General features: G+C 45.0%; 2 protein-coding genes across 3 annotated transcripts; one reads left to right on the top strand and one right to left on the bottom strand.

Moving 5' to 3' along the window:
• Positions 1–2,280: 2,280 nt before the first annotated feature.
• Positions 2,281–4,340, bottom strand: mea1 (male-enhanced antigen 1). Of its 2 annotated transcripts, XM_088385784.1 has the most exons (5): positions 4,109–4,187; positions 3,931–4,019; positions 3,322–3,553; positions 3,139–3,244; positions 2,281–2,841 (listed from the first exon to the last, which is right to left on the bottom strand). In XM_088385784.1, the coding sequence occupies exons 2-5, from the start codon at positions 3,954–3,956 to the stop codon at positions 2,672–2,674; spliced, it is 534 nt and encodes a 177-aa protein (XP_088241910.1). In that variant the 5' UTR covers positions 3,957–4,019; positions 4,109–4,187; the 3' UTR covers positions 2,281–2,671. The 2 variants fall into 2 exon arrangements, with proteins under 2 accessions (XP_088241910.1, XP_088241911.1); XM_088385785.1 differs by lacking the exon at positions 3,931–4,019 and having other exon boundaries at positions 4,182–4,340.
• Positions 4,341–18,629: 14,289 nt separating this feature from the next.
• Positions 18,630–19,338, top strand: LOC148393603 (uncharacterized). Its single transcript, XM_088385786.1, has 3 exons — positions 18,630–18,798; positions 18,862–18,963; positions 19,049–19,338. The coding sequence occupies exons 1-3, from the start codon at positions 18,753–18,755 to the stop codon at positions 19,132–19,134; spliced, it is 234 nt and encodes a 77-aa protein (XP_088241912.1). The 5' UTR covers positions 18,630–18,752; the 3' UTR covers positions 19,135–19,338.
• The last annotated feature ends 787 nt before the right edge of the window (positions 19,339–20,125 follow it).

The raw sequence follows: 20,125 nt of genomic DNA, 5'->3' as shown, positions 1-20,125 counted from the left end.
AAATCTCGTGATACATGGCACCATCCATCCTTCCCTGAATACAGTGCAGTCGTCTTGTTCCCTTTGCAGAAAACATCCCCAAAGAATGATGTTTAAGCCGTCATGCTTCACAGTTGGGATGGTGTCCTCGGGGTTGTACTCATCATTCTTCTTCCTCCAAACACGACAAGTGGAGTTTAAACCAAAAAGTTAATATTTTTGTCTCATCAGACCTCCCATTCCTCCTCTGGATCATCCAGATCATTTGCAAACTTCAGACAGGCCTTGACATGCGTTGGCTTGAGCAAGGGCACCTTGCGTGCACTGCAAGATTTTAATCCTCGATGAGTGTGTTACTGATGGTTTTCTTTGAGACTGTGGTCCCAGCTCTATTCAGGTTATTGACCAGGTCCTGCCGTATAGTTCTGGGCTCATTCCTCACTTTCCTCATGATCATTGATGCCCCACGAGGTGAACTCTTGCATGGCGCCCCAGACCGAGGGAGATTGACCGTTTTCTTGAATTTTTCTCATTTTCTAATACCGTATTTACCGGACTTTAAGGCGCACTTAAAAACCTAAAATTTTCTCAAAAGCCGACAGTGCACCTTATAGTCTGGTGTGCCTTTGTATGGACCAAATTCCTAAATTTAAACTGGCCCGAAGTATTGTGTCATGAAATCAATCATTAGTGGCCCACTGAAGACTATGAATCAAAAAGACTATGGATCATTATTTTGTGATTATAAAGTAATTTGTTGCATCTGAAGTTGAAATAAGATAAAATGGAGAATGATTTGATTTGGATTAAAAATCTGACATGATGGTGCGCCTTATATAAGGACAAAGTTTTAAAATGGGCCATTCGTTTAAGGTGCGCCTTATAGTCCAGAAAATACGGTAATTGTACCAACAGTTGTTGCCTTCTCACCGAGCCGCTTGCCTATTGTCCTGTAGCCCATTCCAGCCTTGTGCAGGTCTACAATTTTATCCCTGATCTCCTTACACAGCTCTCTGGTCTTGGGCATTGTAGAGAGGCTGGAGGCTAATTTTGTGGACAGGTGTCTTTTATACAGGTAATGAGTTTAAACAAGTGCAGTCAATGAGTGGAGAAGAGGCAGGCTTCTTAAAGAAGAACTAACAGGTCTGTGAGAGCCAAAATTCTTACTGGTTGATAATCAAATACCGTATTTGCCGGTGTATTGGTCGACCTTTTTCGATCCAAAATCGACCGAAAAAAATCGACCTCGACTTATACACCGAGTCATAAAATTTAACTTCGTATTCATCGCTTCAAATGTGATGGTAACCAAGGCCGTTTCTCATGCATCTCATTGTGCGTTGCACTTAGAAAATTTGAACCGGGCGGCGTGCGCGAGTGCGCGGCCCGCTGGAAGTCGAATGAGGCGCCGCAACCACCTCCGCGGTGCTTATAAACAGCCGATCCGCTCGGCGGGGGCTATTTTCGGCCACTTGGCTCGTGCGCACGGCCTCCCGGATGTGCCGGGCGGGTGCGCGAGCTCGCCGGCCGCTGGAAGTCGAATGAGGCGCCGCAACCACCTCCGCGGTGCTTATAAACAGCCGATCCGCTCGGCGGGGGCTATTTTCGGCCACTTGGCTCGTGCGCACGGCCTCCCGGATGTGCCGGGCGGGTGCGCGAGCTCGCCGGCCGCTGGAAGTCGAATGAGGCGCCGCAACCACCTCCGCGGTGCTTATAAACAGCCGATCCGCTCGGCGGGGGCTATTTTTGGCCACTTGGCTCGTGCGCACGGCCTCCCGGATGTGCCGGGCGGGTGCGCGAGCTCGCCGGCCGCTGGAAGTCCAATGAGGCGCCGCGATCTCCTCCGCGGTGCTTATAAAGTGCCGATCCGCTCGGCTTGGAGCTATTTCCGGCCTCCCGTTGGTGCCGGGCGGCGTGCGCGAGCTCGCCGGCCGCGATCTCCTCCGCGGTGCTTATAAACAGCCGCATGCGCACGGCCTCCCGGAATTTGAACACATTTCGTCAATAAATTTCGCATATTGAATTTTGAAGTTTAATATAATGCAACAATTGAGCTCGACTTATACAAAGGATATATCATAAAATCGTAAATTTCCGTCGAATTTTAGGGGGTCGACTTATACACCGAGTCGACCTGTACACCGGCAAATACGGTACTTATGTCATGCAATAAAATGCAAATTATTTGAAGATCATCTACTGTGATTTTCTGTAGTTTTGTGTTACTACATGCTTTGCAAGTTGCAAAACCTGAAAAATCAGCAGTGTATCCAATACTTGTTCTCCAAACTGTACAGCCGATTTAACCAGAGCAGCACAAATCTTGTTTTTAATGTTAAACATTTTGTTGTCCACGGGACCACACCACATGACGGAAATGTATTCAATGTCCTGTTGTAACATGGCAAGATTGAATTGCACATGTGGCCCAAAAAGAAAGCAAAGAGCGCTCAGTCAACGGCATCACTGGTAAGGAGTTCATCTTACATCTTCTAAACGTGTCACCTGAACTGAAAGTTAACATGACAACTATTGTGCACCAGCGCGTGCTTTCTGGCAGCAATACACTTGCGTCAAAACGCAAAGCAGAGACAGGAGAAAATCAACTGGATCAAAGACAATATAAAGAAGAGGCGCCTCGGCCCATGTCATTTGGGTTGTTTGTCATGTCGAAGGTGGAAAACGGCGTTCCTCAAGTGTTGTTGAGGCCTGCGCACCGTAAGGCAGCAGCGCGGCGGCCACTCAGTGCACGCCGCACGACGTCCCGCCACTGGTCGTCAGAGATCTCCTGCGCCCAGGACGGCACGCCCGGTGACGGCAACGCCACCGCCGCCATGGTCCTCTTCACCAGCTCCACATGGGCTGCGCCAGAAAGATGTTGGATGGTTTTGCAGATGGGGCATTCACCTGGCCAGTTCCTCCAATCCAAAAGCCGTCATAGCCACCAGCGGCTTTTGGGGTGCAGGAACCATCCAGGTCCACGAGCCACTGCATCTGATTTGGAACAGACTAAATACAACTACATTGCCCATCCCCATGCGGTAACTTGGGAGTGGGCAATGAATGAATGCATGTAGTCATTCAGTCACTCATAGTCAAAGTACCACGTTTTCAATCCCGTTCGAGATTTTGTCTCCTCCGAAAAAAAGCCCCACTGACCAGCATCCATGGGGATGGAAGCGCGGCTTCTCTCGGCCGCCGCTTCCTCTGGGTCGTCCTCATCGTTGTCAGAGGGCGGGGCGTCTAGGAGGTGTAGACCCATTACCTGCACCACAAAAGAAGGCCATGACACTGTGACTCGTGGCCAATGCAAGACAAAATCCAGTCTCGGCTGGCTCCGACCTCCATCCTGTGCTGGAGATTCGGGGCGTCATCCCCATCCTGATTGAGGGGCTGGTACGAGTAGCCCCCTCCGTCCTCCTCCCAAGGGACCTGCTGGATTGTCCCCTCCCCCTCCTGATCCTCCTCACTCCCGCTCCATGCCGCTCCGCTGACCGCATCTCCGTCACGTGGGTTCTTGTCGTCATCCTCGCACGGTGGGAAAACTCGCTCTGGTCCCATGGTGGGGTCACCACTGATTGGGTGGGGGGCAAACAGCACAACTTGCTCAAATGACCTCGACTCATAATTGAGTAATGTTAGGTGACGACAATGGTCATGTTAATGACTTCAAATTTCTTTCTTTGACTTTCACCTTTCCTATAAGTGTGTGTGTGTGTGTGTGTGTGTGTGTGTGTGTGTGTGTGTGTGTGTGTGTGTGTGTGTGTGTGTGTGCACGCGGGGAGGGGGGGGGGGCTGCGGCTGTCGCGTCTTTTCAACATCTATCTGTTGCTTGAAAGGTTTCTGGCGTCAAGATTTGTGGGTAATGTCTGCATTTTTTCCGTCTTAAAGACCCCTTCAAGCTGGCATCCAGGCATCTTTGCAAGCATTTTTACAATTGCAACGACCTACCATCCCTCGGAGTATTGCCGTGGCATCTCACTCGAATAGGAAAAGACAGGTCAGTTTCGTTCCGAAGCCAACGAGAGAGTGAAGAGGGCCTCGAATTTCAAACAAGTCCAGCTTGGTTTGCATGCCTGCCTGGTGATGCTAACCGCTCACTAGCGCTCGGATTCGTTAGTGTTTTTACCAGATGACTTCATCCAGGTGACATTGGTACTACTCGCCGGGCCGTAAGCGATATGCTGCAAAGTAGAACTCACCTGTTGTTAGCCAATTGTTCCGTTTGATCGCGAGGTGCTGCTTAAACGAGCTAGCCCGGAGCTTTGTGGTGCGTCATAGCAAGGCCACTGTCCAATCAGCGGTCGCATTCTCGTGACGTCACCAAAGCGTAACAGCAATGTTTCAAGAACAAATTCTCCGGCCGTTTAGAATAAAAAGTGCAAAAAATATTTTCCAGTCATTTGCGAAATAAACTAAAAACTGCAAGTGAAGAAGCCCCTCGAACTGTTCTTTGGTGCCATTTCACTATAATTAAATTCTATCCTCGTAATTGACCAAATTAAGTGTAATAATGTGTGGTGCTAGTTGTGTAGGTGTGCGACTCCATTTCGTGAAGGGGTTTTCAAGGAAAAACTGGCTAAAAATGTGTCTTCTGTAAACATTATCAATCGATTACGACAGCCTTCAGTCGTGCTCATGGGAGTGCTGACCAGGGCTGTGGACTCGGGGACTCGGACTCGGTCGGACTCGGTTATTTTTGCCGGACTCGGATTAGGACTCGGTGCTGATTTTGACCGAGTCCACCGAGTCCGACAATAAAAAAAATACGTTCAATTTTATTTTCATCATGCTGTTGAGAATGCGCGTAGGAATACTGTCCTCAGCCCTGCTTACGATCAATGCGGCAACGTTGAGTTGCACTTAGGCTAATGTTTGTCATGCGGTCCGTTTATTTTTCCGGATTTCTGTCTCGTCTGTGTCGTAACTTGACTTCCTGTTTTATTTTGTCATCCCTTCCGTTTCAGTTCGTGGTTCCTTCCTCTGTTTTCGGTTGTCTTGTATTCCCTGATCCCGATTGTGTGCACCTGCGTGGTTTGCGCTAATTGTCAGCACCTGCGTCCCAGCCCTTTTGTGTGTATTTAGTCCCCCATAGCCCTTTTTGTCTCGCCCGAGTGCGACGCTTTTTGTTTGGACTTTTTGCCGAGTGTTTCCCTCGCAAGAGACGCCTTGAGTTGTATTTTTTGATCATCGTGTGTTGTGGACTCGGATTTCTCTGATTTATTCCAACACAGGCGTCGCTCTGTGGCGAGACAAAAAGGAGGAATCTTACTGGGAGTTCGGACGTCAAGGAATCGCTGGTTGTCGGGACGAGCCAAGACACACTGGCACAAGACAAGGGGAAGACACGGACTAAATACACACAAAAGGGCTGGGACGCAGGTGCTGACAATTAGCGCAAACCACGCAGGTGCACACAATCGGGATCAGGGAATACAAGACAACCGAAAACAGAGGAAGGAACCACGAGCTGAAACGGAAAGGATGACAAAATAAAACAGGAAGTGAAGTGACGACACAGACAAGACAGAAATCCGGAAAAATAAACGGACCGCATGACAATGTTTACATTATGTACCAATGTCAAGGACGATTATGTCACCCAGTTTATATCATTGATGTGTTTCGATAGTTGTGGGGTTGTCACTAATTATTTGTGTTTGGATAAATGTCTGAGCTATAATGGTGTAATTAATGATTAAAAAATATTATCTTACATGTCCTGTGTTTCAGAATGGTTATTTAATTGGGCGAGAGTGTGTGTTTTCAAGCGTTTTGCCTCATGCCAATGGCACTCAAGGCTAAGGGTGGGCTTCAATGACTATTTTTGTAAAGCCACGCATTTAATACCATGTCAAATAATACATTAGAGTGTAGGTTATGTTCCAATGTATCCGCTTCTATCGTGAAGGAATGAGGTCGAAATACAAAAAGTCCTGCCTAGCTACAAAAACAGATATGCTCAAACCTCATTGAATAAAGTACATAAGCAGACAAGTATATTCACATATTAAATCAATAAAAGAAACATTTTAAGCATATATTTATACCTACACACCAAATCAATAAAGAAGACATAACTAGACATTTTTGATAAGTGGTGATGAGAAAGGTTTTTATAACTTTATGATCTGATATATATTTCTGAGCACTTTGAAATAACAAATGACTTTTGATATATTGCCTAAATAGCTTAATGACCCTTAAGGAACTGTGTAATGCATGCCTGATGTTTTTCTCTAAATCATGGACACGGGCAGAGTCGTCTTGACCGTTCAGTACTTGATTGTATCTTATGTTTTGACTAATGCTAGATGCCAGTTTTTGATTACTACTGAACGCTCTGCACAGAGGGAAATATTTTGCCTAACAAAGAAAAGATACGGTTGGAAGCATGATTAAACTAATAAAGGGAAATGTGCTTTCGGGAGTTTGCAAACATATTTTTTAAGGTTGTGTTATAATCATATTCATATCTAGTATTGGAGTGCTCGTGTGGATTGGTGGGTGGCGAAGAATGTGCCGGCAAACTGCATGAACTTGTTTTCTTCGAAGTGTTGTGGAATAGGCCCAGATAGGGAGTACCGGACGAGAACACCTCAAGGTCGGTGAGAAACGAGAACAACAGCACGTCTATGTGGCCGGGCTTCGCGGGGAAAACCCAACCGCCTGACCTCAGCAACACCTGGACGGGGAGGAGATGACCATCGACCAATCATCTCACAATATTTTGCATGCTTTAATATTCATATTGTGTTTCTTCAAAACTGGGCAACCCGGAAGAATGTGTCGTCTTTTGGTGGTCACAAAAACGCACGAGTTTTAGTGTGAGGGACCCGGGACCCAGGCCTGTAGTGCGCTTTGTCAGGAATAAACAATTGGTAAATTTGGTCTGATTGAGCTACTGGTCTTCTCATTGACAGAACGAACTCGCAAAATTGTTAGGTGCGCCAGTGTGTGGATTAGGACATAGCAAATTATGTGTTAAGTGTCGCAATTTGGAGTCAGATCAATAACTAAAATCCGTAACCTAACAATTTCTTGGTGACCGTGGACGTGATGTCAAGAGAAGGGTAATTGACAACTCGTGGTCTTTAGCCAAGACACCGGACAGTGTCAGGGACACTGTCTCCCGGTCGGCGAACCATTTGGAATAAGCGCACAACGTTGAGCTGGTACGACGTCTCCTCAACCCTGAGCTCATCACCGATAAGGTAAGCAGAATACCTGTTACTATAAGTCGAAATGCTGCAAATTGAAAGAGGAAATTTAAGAGGAGACTGTCGTTCAGATCAAATAAGGTGTGCATGAAGTTAAGATACATACGGTGAATAAGTTTGAAACTTACGTGTGTAACGTGTACGGTAAAGTCAGGGACTTATGCGTACTACGGATAGGTCAGGGACCTAGTGCTTCGTCGTGGCGGACAAGGGTGCGGTGACGATCGTATTCAAATAGCTGATAAAAATAAAGAGATCCCCGAGGGGAAGTGAGGCCTCCTCAAAAAATATCCGGTGGTAACAGTTCCTCCTGTGAGAGATCAGACCGCTAAAATATCCAAAATGAACCAAATTGGGGGGAGAGTGTGTGTGCGCGCAGAGGATCCTCATGAGTGGGTGTGTATATGAGTGTGTGTGAGTGAGATGTATGTTCTATGGAAGAAATCAGTCATGGAGAATGTTTAGGAGGCTTTTGAGCGATAATAGGGAAATTGAGAAGTGGACAATGGTGTGTTTAAGTTGGTTAGAGAAACTAAGATGAGCAAGGTGTGGCAGTAGAGAAAATAAGGCGTGTGACAGAAAGTTACTAGAACGGTGGCTTGATAGGATGAGAATAAGAGACAACAAATGTTGTGTAGAAGACATTGAAAGATGTCGAATGTGAACATGATGAAGGGCGCAACAGCAAAGTTGGCCTGTCCTTTGAGAGGTTGAGACTGATGAGCGTGCCTGCACTAGCGCGTAGTCGCGGGTCTGGGCTGTGCGCGTGGGCCTGTGCTATGCTCGTGCGGGCGGTGAGCCGGCATCATGATTGTTGCAGGAAATGGCCAGCCTGTAGCCAGTCAACATTGATCCCGCGCCCCCCTCGCACGGGGGGGTGCTATGGCTGCGGGCGGGGCAGGGACAGTGTGAGTTTCTCAGTGAATGTTTGAAGCAGTGAGATTGAAGGAATGTATATGCTGATGTGGAAGCGCAAATTGTGAGTGGTATTGACCGATAGAAAGTGGCAAAGAAGCTGCATGAGAGATGGATTCGAATCCCTTTGTCTGTGTGTTCTGTGTTTGTGCGTAATCTCTGTAAAATTTGTGTCAGTCTGTCGTCGTTCGTCTGAGCTCTGTGTGCGCGCTTTGTGTATTGGCGTGCGTGCGTGCGGATGCGTGTGTGTGTGTACGTGCGGTTGTGTGCGCGCTCGGTGTGTGCGTTTATGTGCACAACCTGTGTGGGTGCGGGCGTGTGAGGAGGAAGACGGCATGGATCAGAGAATGTTCAAGAAAGGGGGGCTCACTCGTAAATAATGATAAAGATAGGTTAGCAACATGAGCGATTTAGAGGTTCAAAAGAAAGACAATTAAAAGAAAATAACATTTTTGATTTGGACAATTGCAGGCTAACAGGAGCATGAGAAAGAAGAGCTGAGAAGCGGGATCCAATTTGATCGGGGAGATTAGAAATTCACAGCACCATATTCTAAGGCACATTTTTGAGCAAGCATGACACAGGTAATAACGTTTGAGAGGTCAAGACATAGATCAGGGCTAGATGTAGAACGCAGACCTTGATGAGTTAATTTTGAATAATGATACTGAAGACACAATGTACTGTCGCATTAAATTGGAACTATAGACTAAACGTAGCTCGGAAATAGGATGAGTTGCAGGACTTACAATATAAAGACGAGATCGCTGATACTAGGAGAATTTGACATTTGGTAAACAAACGTTATTAGTGAATTGATGGCAGCAGCTACAATTGGAAATAGTCTTACAAGTTTGATGTCCCAGTCTGCCACTCTCAGTGCCAGGATCCCTGAAACTCGATCCCGAGACTCCGCCTGCAGGCGTGGACAACTACAAAACGGTGCCTGGCTTTGAGGCACCTTTGACCTTTGGCAAGGACAAAGAAAGACTGATGTTGTGCTTGGAGGGGGCAAGTACACCCCAGAGGAAAGACAACATCCTCGGGGACGAGAAAAGACAGTGAGAAGCGGAGGAACTCACAAAGATGAAAATGGACTCATTTGAACAATGGACTCATTTGAGAGTGATGGATGGGTTGGCGCTGAAGCAACCACAAAAGAACACCAACTTGAGAGTGTGAGGTGCTGCAAAAGAAGTGTCCGACGGCCAAATCGCACTCCTTGCTGTGGCGTTACCAAACTGGGTGGCGCTTGGGTCAAGGTGGACAGGAGCTTCATTGTGCACTGAGTTTGACAGAACTGAGGAGATTTGATAAAAAATTGAATAATGCGTAGAGCTACAGAAAAAAGCATCATAGTCAGAGTTTGAACAGATTTGGATAAAACAAATAGGCTAAAACGGTAAGAAACAAGAGCGAGATCTGATATTTTGGCTCGTCAGGCTTAAGAAGTAGAAGTTGAGTTAGATACATTTTAGAATAGGACATTTGGACTAAAGTGGATTCAGTCAAGAGGAACAGGGGCGTTTTGGCATTTTAACAGGGATTGACAGCAAGGGAGATTGAGGATAGAAGATCTGGACAGCAATGACGTAAATTACATTAAAAACTGCCCATTCTAGGGAGAGGGTTTGGCGCTCCCTGTGTGGAGCTGCAGCTTTGCAGAGGGGGGCAGACCGCGCGAGGGAGTGGATGAAAGGAGTGGAAATAGGTGACGACTTAAGGAAGCAGGGAGAGGTGCTGGATGGTGTGACAGGCAGGATTTTTAGGAAGAGAAAAAAAGGGGGAGTGAGACTCGCCAAGAGGGGCAATAAAGAGAAGCAGACTGAGAAACATATTTGAGCTAGACAACAGGAAAAAGGGGGAGAGCCAAATGATGACGTAAAAATCCAGAGGGAATAGTCGGACCCATCTTTATTGAATTTAATTAGGATAAGTAATAGAGATCGAGTTTGTAGGAGCAATCTGAGGTTATGGAGGCTCCCCTGACACGCGGGTCCCACAGTCGGCCCCCCCAGATAGACATATATGACAATTTGCGATGAATCTGATGGGCGAGTTTATGGAAAATTGAATTGGAGATTTTACAATAGGTCATTTTGACAAGTATGTCTAAATGTGAAGAGTTACTATTAGGAGTCAATGTTTGCCCGCACACTAACATACTAACTTTGAGTGTGTGTGCGCAGTATGATTGGCCAGAGAGGTCTGAAGTTGGGGTGATGTGTTTGCAATTGAGGATAAAATTCCTCTCACCTGAAGGGGTGGTACAGACTGGAGGGTCTGGAACTGGTAAGTGATGAGTTCTGACCGGAACCATGGCTCAATGATCAATCAGGGGCACCATCGACAACAAAATGGTGTGATGGAGAAGGCCCATTTCAGTGATATGGTCAGACAAGACAGAACTAGTATCGAACAGCAAGACTTTGGACGATTTGACGTGTGACGACTTTGAGCTCACCCGACGGGGTGACGGACTAGGTGGACAGTGACCAATTGTTTGACGCTTGAACGTGTTTGCGACAATAGCACGCTCTGCTTTGTTTTTCTGTGTGACTTGATTTTTTTTTGCAGCATCAGCCACCAGCCAAGGAGCGGATTGCGCGTTGCTTGCGTAACTTGTTTTCATTCTTGCAGGTTGTCGATCGCGTTCGTGGAAAGTTTGTGTTGGATTTGAATATGTTAACCCTTGCCCTTTTGGTTTTTATGATGAATTGTTGATGACGTGGTTTTCAGGACATGATCCGCGGACGCCAGGATTCATTTTATGACTGTTTTTGTTGTGATACTTGATATCTGTTTTTGTTTTTGTGTGTACAAATGTCCGCTGTCAGCAGGGCTATAAGCTCACTGACAGGAGTGCAATGATTTTTGTTTGTGTTGCCGAGTGTGTGGTGGACAGTCAAGTTTCAAGGACTTGGGGTGATGGTCCCGGGGCCCAGATGGGAGCTAGAGGTTCCGCGGGCCTGGCTACAATGAGAGTGGTGATGAGGGGGGACGCTTTGCAGGTTCCTTTTGATACGTAATGACACATTGGGTGAATATTTCAAAGGGGGGAGTAGTAAAATAGAAATGGGTGAGTAGGTTTCAATTTGTAATTGTGATATACAAAGTTTTTTCCAAATTCACTTGTTTTCAAGCTTTAACAGGACATGCCAAAATTCACCCAGCAGTGATGGAAGGAGCAGAGGAAGACCAGTGACATCTGGTTGTGGTGTGGTAATGACAAATTATAGGATTGCTTGCCGAAGAATGCATCAGGTATCTGTGCCCTCGTGTCTTTGATAATGCCTATGGTGGTTGTCCCCATTGAAATACAGAATCTCAATTGGCACCTGGAGTCCCCACTGGCGGGGCTCCTGAAGCGAGCCAAAAGAGACGTTTTGCCCCCGTGGTTGAGCGACGACGATCCAACATATATTGACACTATAGGAGTGCCCCGGGGTGTGCCAGATAAGTATAAACTCGTTAATCAAGTGTCCTCGGGATTCGAAACTATCTTCCTATGGATTACCCCCAATAAAAATGTAGACCGTACTAATTACTTTCATTACAATGTCCAACGACTGGGTAATTATACAGCTGAATCATTCGCCGCAGTTCATGAACAATTGGCTGCAACGTCGTTAATGGCGTTCCAAAATAGAATTGCGTTGGACAGGCTATTGACTAAGGAACATGGTGTGTGTGGAATGTTTGGTGATGCATGTTGTACTTTCATCCCAAACAACACGGCACCAGGAGGCCGACTGACCAAGGCGTTGGAAGGACTAAGGACACTGACCAAAAAGATGTAAGATCATTCAGGCCTACACACCGATATTTGGTCTGATTGGATGAAAACGTTCGGAAGCTGGAAAGGCCTCATCATGTTTGTGCTTGTTGCTGTGGCTATTTTTACTACAATTATGATTTTATGCGGTTGTTGTTGTATTCCATGTATTAGGTCACTCACTGTCCGGTTGATCGAGAAAACCGTTGGCCCGTTGCCACCGATGGGCCAATATACCCTTGTGACTCAACATGAGCAGCGGGGGGAAGGAAGGACCGACAGCGCGCTGGTAGCTGTTTGCTAGAGTAACGGGTGATGACCTCATAAATGAGGTCATGAGAGGGAATAAAGGGAAATGTGCTTTCGGGAGTTTGCAAACATATTTTTTAAGGTTGTGTTAAACTTATAATCATATTAATATCTAGTATTGGAGTGCTCGTGTGGATTGGTGGGTGGCGAAGAATGTGCAGGCAAACTGCATGAACTTGTTTTCTTCGAAGTGTTGTGGAATAGGCCCAGATAGGGAGTACCGGACGAGAACACCTCAAGGTCGGTGAGAAACGAGAACAACAGCACGTCTATGTGGCCGGGCTTCGCGGGGAAAACCCAACCGCCTGACCTCAGCAACACCTGGACGGGGAGGAGATGACCATCGACCAATCATCTCACAATATTTTGCATGCTTTAATATTCATGTTGTGTTTCTTCAAAACTGGGCAACCCGGAAGAATGTGTCGTCTTTTGGTGGTCACAAAAACGCACGAGTTTTAGTGTGAGGGACCCGGGACCCAGGCCTGTATTAGTGCGCTTTGTCAGGAATAAACAATTGGTAAATTTGGTCTGATTGATCTACTGGTCTTCTCTTTGACAGAACGAACTCGCAAAATTGTTAGGTGCGCCAGTGTGTGGATTAGGACATAGCAATTTATGTGTTAAGTGTTGATCGCAATTTGGAGTCAGATCAATAACTAAAATCCGTAACCTAACACTAAGAATATAATGACGTAAACAAAGACATGAAGTATCAAAAGCACAAACTTTACATAGTCAGGGAACAGCAATAGATTAATGATGTCACAGCCAAAAGCTAACATAATTTCGTACAAAATGACAAAATTAAAAGAATGAGGTACGACAGTGTATGTCCAAGATTGGAGAAGAATGTTCACAGGAAGGTCACGTGGAGATAAAACCAGCAGGTGCCAGAGGGAGCCAGCCAAGGACTCGGCCAAAGATGATCGCCAAGGCCGAAAGACGGGATGGAAGACAACAGCCCCCATACACACACCGAATCGCCCATAACCAGCACCCACTCCCATGGCGAACTTGCCCCACCCCAAAGACTCATCACCCATCAACCTCGGCCCACAATGCGCAACTTAATATAAGCTGATCAAAGAACCTTGAACATTGCCTTTTCTGAATGGAGACTTTCCGCTCTTGAAAGGCCCAGCGCTGTATTGTACTTTCCTGAAAACAGAGCTTTCTGAACAAGAATTGTGATTGAACTCAACTAACCTGTGTAAGTCTAATTTCTGTTTCAGTGTCTTAGCATTTTCCTAAATCTGAAGAAATCAAACAAGCACGCAGTGAGTAAATTGGATAACAGGTGATTGGCATACCGTAATTTCCGGACTATAAACCGCGACTTTTTTCCAAAATTTGGACCCTGCGGCTTATATAAGATTTTTTTCGTGATTTTTGTGATGACTTGATCACTTTTACTCTTAACACTATTATATACAGTAAAAGCTACAAAACAAACTGACAAATAACTCATTTTCAAATCAGACGAGTAAAAACTGGTCAAATGTTTAAAAAAAAAAGATATTATTAAAAGTGAAGACAATTTGCAATTCTAATAATGACACGAATTTGATGCACAATTTGTCTTCACAGACCACAAAGAATGATGTGGCGGGCCTTATCTGGCCCCCGGGCCTTGAGTTTGACACCTGTGATCTAAACCCTTTCTCTTACTCTGCCATGTCACTCAGAGATTACACAAAGCAGTGGCGCTGTTTGGACCATCTGCATTGTATTAACACCCAATCAGTCAGCTTTTAAATTCAATTCTTCTGACATTCTGCTCACCAAAAACAAGTTGTAATGAATGTGAACTTTTAATGCATTTTATTCAGAAGGTTACTTTGAACCTTAAACGGCGGCGCGGCGTACTTATGGATTTTTACGGCCTCCGGCATCCAGGGGGCGCTCTAGCAGGAAGCAAGAGTGAGACAGGTGAAGAAGAAATAATGCGCTGAAGAAGACGCGCTAGTTTGTGTTTACATGTCACGCATCGCGCAGAGCGCGATCAAGACGGACATTACTGAAAGGAAGCCTTTATACACAAACCGTCATCATGGGGGACAAAAGAAATGCATATGATGCCGCTTTTAAGCCAAAGGCAGTCGATGTTGATGACATTATCTTGTGTCTACTCTGGAGCGTAATTATCGATTTTTACGGCCTCCGGTCTCCAGGGGGCGCTCTAGCAGGAAGCAAGCGCGAGACAGACGAAGAAGAGATAATGCGCCGAAGAAGACGTGCTAGTTTGTGTTTACATTTCGCGCATCACGCACACACCCGCATTCACACAAGGACAGGAAGCTTTTATACACAAACCGTCATTATGGGGGACAAAAGAAATGCATATGATGCCGCTTTTAAGCTATACGTGTCGCTCGCTGGTTTAATGTAATTTAGCGCTTTGTGCATGAATAAGATTAGCATGAACAGACCCTCTTCACACTCGAAGAAATGCATAAAACGAAAGAGAGACTGAGAAAGTGTGAGGCGAAGGATATCTAACGCTATTCCAATCGGACACTAAGGAGGAAGACTTCGATGGTTTCAGTGCACAGGAGGCAGATGAAGACGGCTCTTTTTTTACTTTTACTGGTGTGTTTTTTTTTAACCAGCCCTGTTAGTGCTGTGCTACCGTGTTGCTGCTGTGTTGCTGCTGTGTTACGGCCGCGTCTCAGTGACTTTGCTGTGTTACTTCCGTGTTGCTGCGGTATTACTGCCGTGTCACAGGCAGTGTTTGGAAAGAAATGTTAAGGTATGTTATTAAAGCTTTAAAAAACCTTTCTGTGTCCAGTCTTTCTTTGCTAATAACTCACGTGCACACTTCCGCGTTGCTGCGGTACTACTGCTGCGTCACAGGCCATGTTTAGAAAGACATGTTCAAGTATGTTATTAAAACGTTAAAAAAGCTTTCTATGTACTGTCTTTCTTTGTAAAAAACTCGTGTGCACGTGCGGCTTATAGTCCGGTGCGGCTTATGTAAGAAAAAAACTGAAATATCCCTGAATTTTAGCTGGTGCGGTTTATAATCCGGTGCGGTTTATAGTCCGGCAATTACGGTAGAGTAAAAGCTACAAAACAAACTGACAAGTAACTCGCTTTCGAATCAGACAAATAAAAACTGGTCTAATATTTAAAAATAAATATTATTAAAAGTGAAGACAATTTGCAATTCGAGTAATCACACATGAATATGAAGCACAATTTGTCTTCGCGGGCCGCATCTGGCCCCCGGGCTTTGAGTTTGACACCTGTGCCTTATACAGATAATAAAAACACATGATAAAACTGATAGACATCCACATATTCCATTAGAGTTTAAATTGCTTGCAATACAATTACAAATTAGTTAACGCCTTTGTGATTGATTGATTGATTGATTGATTGATTGGTTTATTGATTGATTGGTTGGTTTAATGATTGATTGAGTGATTGATTGAGTGATTCATTGAGTGATTCATTGAGTGACTGACTGAATGACTGAGGGACCGAATGGGCAATCGTTCGATGTCTGTCTGTCTATATGTATGTACTATATATATATGTATGTATTTCGTTATTTGTTTATGTATTTTTCTTTCATATTTTCTTTCTCATCTTCCACTTCTTTCGGCTGCTCCTGTTAGGGGCCGCGACTGCAGAGTAATCGTTTCCATATCTTTCTGTGCGGTCACACCAACCATCTGCATGTCCTGCAACAGCTTCATCTCTGCCACACTCTCCATTATTTTGGCCAGTAGAGATTTCCAAGCCTCGCTTCTAACATTCTTTTCGATAACTTCATGCTTTGCTTAATCAACATAACAACACCTCTGTAGCTACTACAGTTCTGCGCATCGCCGTGGTCTGAAATAAAAAATAGAAGTCAACACCTTTCCGGGAATCTTCTCGCTTTTTAAGAATCTCCCCTGCCATCTCTCCTTGATAGTTCCATGCTGTCACTGGAATGTCGTCTCGGCCAATTTCTTTTCCACTCTCCATCTTTTACAAATGTCTGGGTATGAATTTTATCTATATTTATTCTTCTCACTCATTGGCGGCCCCACAGAGGGACTTGAAGCGGCTCCACAGAGGGACGTGGTATGCCAACAGAGGGTGTTGGGTTCACAACATTTATCTGAAATCAATCTCAGAGGCGGTAGGTCTTTTTGGCTTAGCGTTTTCTTCTGCGCAGAAGGACGCACCCCAGACACACAGCAAGTGTGGCTGAGATCCGCACCCCCAGACAGTTCAGTCGTGCCTTATATATTGAGGTTTAGACAATAAACAAAAGGGACAAGTTTACATGGACAGGATGTTTCCCGAAACAGGATGGACATTCCACAATTACATCTCATGACCACAGAACAAAAGGTATACTCTTATGGACGGAGCAATATGGTCGACTCATGACTTCAACTTAAATAAGACTTTTGTCTGCTTCAGCCATCCCATGACAATCTCATGATCTGTTCATGTCTAGCTAACTATGGGGCTTATTGTATAGCGCGACTCATGACTCCAGTCATATGGTTCCTTAGCTGGCCATATGCCCCCAGACTGTCACATACTGCGGAGAATCTTGCACACATAAGTAGATACATAGATTCCAATGATAAAAAGTATATTATTCCCAACAGAGGGACCCTGGTGGCATCAACGATTTTGGTGACCTCAGTTAAACTGAGGTCAACAGAGGGAGTGAAGGAATGGGGTCGAAATACAAAAGGTCCTGCCTAGCTACAAAAACAGATGTGCTCAAACCTCATTGAATAAAGTACATAAGCAGACAAGTATATTCACTTATTAAATCAATAAAAGAAACATTTTAAGCATATAATTATACCTACACACCAAATCAATAAAGAAGATATAACTACACGTTTTTGATAAGTGGTGTAATGAGGAAGGTTTTTATAAACTTTATGATCTGATAGATATTTCTGAGCACTTTGAAATAACAAATGTCTTTTGATATATGGCCTATATAGCTTAATGACCCTTAAGGACCTGTGTAATGCATGCCTGATGTTTTTCTCTAAATCATGGACACGGCCAGAGTCGTCTTGACCGTTCAGTACTTGATTGTATCTTATGTTTTGACTAATGCTAGACGCCAGTTTTTGATTACTACTGAACGCTCTGCACAGAGGGAAATATTTTGCCTAACAAAGAAAGAATGAGGTACGACAGTGTATGTCCAAGATTGGAGAAGAATGTTCACAGGAAGGTCACGTGGAGATAAAACCAGCAGGTGCCAGAGGGAGCCAGCCAAGGACTCGGCCAAAGATGATCGCCAAGGCCGAAAGACGGGATGGAAGACAACAGCCCCCACACACACCGAATCGCCCATAATCAGCACCCACTCCCATGGCGAACTTGCTCCACCCCAAAGACTCATCACCCATCAAACTCGGCCCACACTTGCATGTGCAACTGATATAAGCTAACCAAAGAACCTTGAACGTTGCCTTTTCTGAATGGAGACTTTCCGCTCTTGAAGGGCCCAGCGCTGCATTGTACTTTCCTGAAAACAGAGCTGTCTGAACAAGAATTGTGATTGAACTCAACCAACCTGTGTAAGTCTAATTTGTGCTTCAGTGTCTTAGCATTTTCCTAAATCTGAAGAAATCAAACGAGTACGCAGTGAGTAAATTGGATAACAGGTGATTGGCAATGGCTTTTGCCGTGAGGCGCAGATATATTCCTATATTGTGGACAGAATCCAACAATCGGTTAAATTGTTAACCGTACATTTATGACTACGCCATGAGTGATCTACGTTATGAACTAGCACAACTCCGGTAGGGCAGAGAAAATGTTATCGATTCGACGTCCGATTGGAACGTCGCCTCACTTTTACGTCCCCGCTCTCAGAAAGGGATCCTATATAAGCCGAACCAGCCAGTGTGAAAGCAATTGCGTTCGTTCTGGTAGATTTTGATCTAAATTAGCCTTGAATAAAAATTAATCAGTCACATGAATTAACAGAAAAAATGGACAGCCGGAGTCGGACTCGGACTCGGTGGTCAAAAGGCCGGACTCGGACTCGGTGCAAAAATCCGACCGAGTCCACAGCCCGCGAGTTCAATTCCCACATATGGTGTGAATGTGTGCGAGTGACAAGAAAAAAAGTCGTGCTTGTACAAGAGTGCGCTTTGTGCACGCAAATTTCCCCCCTTCTCCCCACGTGCTACAAAACAAGTTAAAGTGATTGATGAAAATGGCTACCTGATCTGCATTTTCTTCTGCTAGCGGCTAGCAGACAGTATTCGAGTATTTGGAATTCAACAGAGGGCGGAGAGTCCTCCTCTCCCAAGCTTAGGTGACGGGTCTTTTTTTGTTGCCGACTTTGAATGCTCAATGATTAACACCAATGAACCCTCAAAGCCTTTGATTCAAAGGTTAAACAAAGTCCACGTGGACATTGACCCATTTCCAACTTGTACAATGTGTACCTACGTGGGCGTGCTGGGCAGTCAATAAAAAGAGAGCCTTTGCGTCATTTTGCAGCTTTCCGTATAAAAAGAGAGACTTTAAGACTGCCTCATTTTGCAGGTTTCCGCTGGTGACCCGACATGAGGCTACTGCTCTTGCTCCTGCTGCTGCTGCCCGTCTGCTCAGGTTCATTTTCCGCTCGTCCTACTTTGATTCCTAAAGTTCCTCAGTGTGTTTGCGTCCCTGCAGTGCAGTTTAGCATCGACTGTTTCGGACGAGACCCGCTGGCGATGGTGCCGCACATCCTGAACTGCAACAGCGCAGATGAGCCGCAGGCGTGCTACGATAGAGGTCAAACGTCATTGGCCACCGGCGCCAAATAAAGCCGCATGCTTGAACCAGGCGTGTGACTTTGTGCCTTTGTTTTGCTGCGCAGATAACGGCGAGAAAGGCTGCATCACGCACGACAAGTGCTCTCTGCCCGGCTGGACCTGTTGCTACTCCTCTCTCTGCAACCACTGAGCCCCGCCCCGTTTCACTGATTGAATCACGCAATGTTGGTGCTCTTGTCGGTCGTCGACCAAGTGAAACAACCAAAGAAAATAAAGGAACTCAAAGTCCATCTATCCATCCATTTTCTATACCGCTTGTCCCCACTGGAGTTGCGGGGGAGCTCAAAGTGTGGACGCAAAATGATTGCAATGAAATAAAGCACTCATAACTCAATTCACTCTACTCATTTCATGAAATAAATTGTCGCCGTTTTGTCTATGACTTTTATTCACGATAATTCAACTGAATGCTGATCAGCATTATCTATTGAAGGAATGGGGTAGAAATACAAAAAGTCCTGCCTAGATACAAAAACAAATATGCTCAAACCTCATTGAATAAAGTACATAAGCAGACAAGTATATTCATATATTAAATCGATAAAAGAAACATTTTAAGCATATAATTATTCCTACACACCAAATCAATAAAGGAGACATAACTAGACATTTTTGATATGTGGTAATGATAAAGGTTTTAAAAACTTTATGATCCGATATGTATTTCTGTGCACTTTGAAATAAATGTTTTTTTATATATTGCCTGAATAGCTTAATGACCTTTAAGGAACTGTTTAACGCATGCCTGATGTTTTTCTAAATCACGGACACTGCCAAAGTCGTCTAAAAATGTTCAGTACTTGATTATATCTTATGTTTTGATTAATGCTAGATGTGACGTCATATGTTGCCTAATGCTAGACGCCAGCTTTGGATTACTACTGAACGTTCTGGACAGAGGGAAATGTTTTGCCTAACAATGAAAAGATATGTGTCAAAAGATAGTGTCAAAAGAACAAACAAACAAATGCATGGTAAGTGGTGAGTAACAACTTTGCATAGTCAGGGAACATTAACAAATTGATGATGTCACACCCAAATGTTCACATAATGTCACGGGATCGGATGGAGCAGGGCGACCAAATGTAGCTTGGACCAGGGTTTATTGGAGGAACTCAAAA

Source organism: Syngnathus floridae, chromosome 9, assembly GCF_059516105.1.
Source record: "Syngnathus floridae isolate MCC-2025c chromosome 9, RoL_Sflo_1.0, whole genome shotgun sequence".
Classification (NCBI taxonomy): Eukaryota; Metazoa; Chordata; class Actinopteri; order Syngnathiformes; family Syngnathidae; genus Syngnathus; species Syngnathus floridae.
Note: the sequence above shows the minus strand (reverse complement) of the source record. Positions and strands in the feature narration are given on the sequence as shown.

Excerpts from the sequence above, each read along its gene's own strand:
- mea1 (XM_088385784.1), bottom strand. The coding sequence starts at position 3,956 with ATGCCACGGCAATACTCCGAGGGATG. Across the intron at positions 3,554-3,930 it reads CGGCAATACTCCGAGGGATG|TGGTGACCCCACCATGGGAC; the intron begins GTAGGTCGTTGC and ends CCACCCAATCAG. Across the intron at positions 3,245-3,321 it reads ATCTCCAGCACAGGATGGAG|GTAATGGGTCTACACCTCCT; the intron begins GTCGGAGCCAGC and ends TTTGTGGTGCAG.
- LOC148393603 (XM_088385786.1), top strand. The coding sequence starts at position 18,753 with ATGAGGCTACTGCTCTTGCTCCTGCTGCTGCTGCCCGTCTGCTCAG. Across the intron at positions 18,799-18,861 it reads GCTGCTGCCCGTCTGCTCAG|TGCAGTTTAGCATCGACTGT; the intron begins GTTCATTTTCCG and ends GCGTCCCTGCAG. Across the intron at positions 18,964-19,048 it reads GCAGGCGTGCTACGATAGAG|ATAACGGCGAGAAAGGCTGC; the intron begins GTCAAACGTCAT and ends TTTGCTGCGCAG.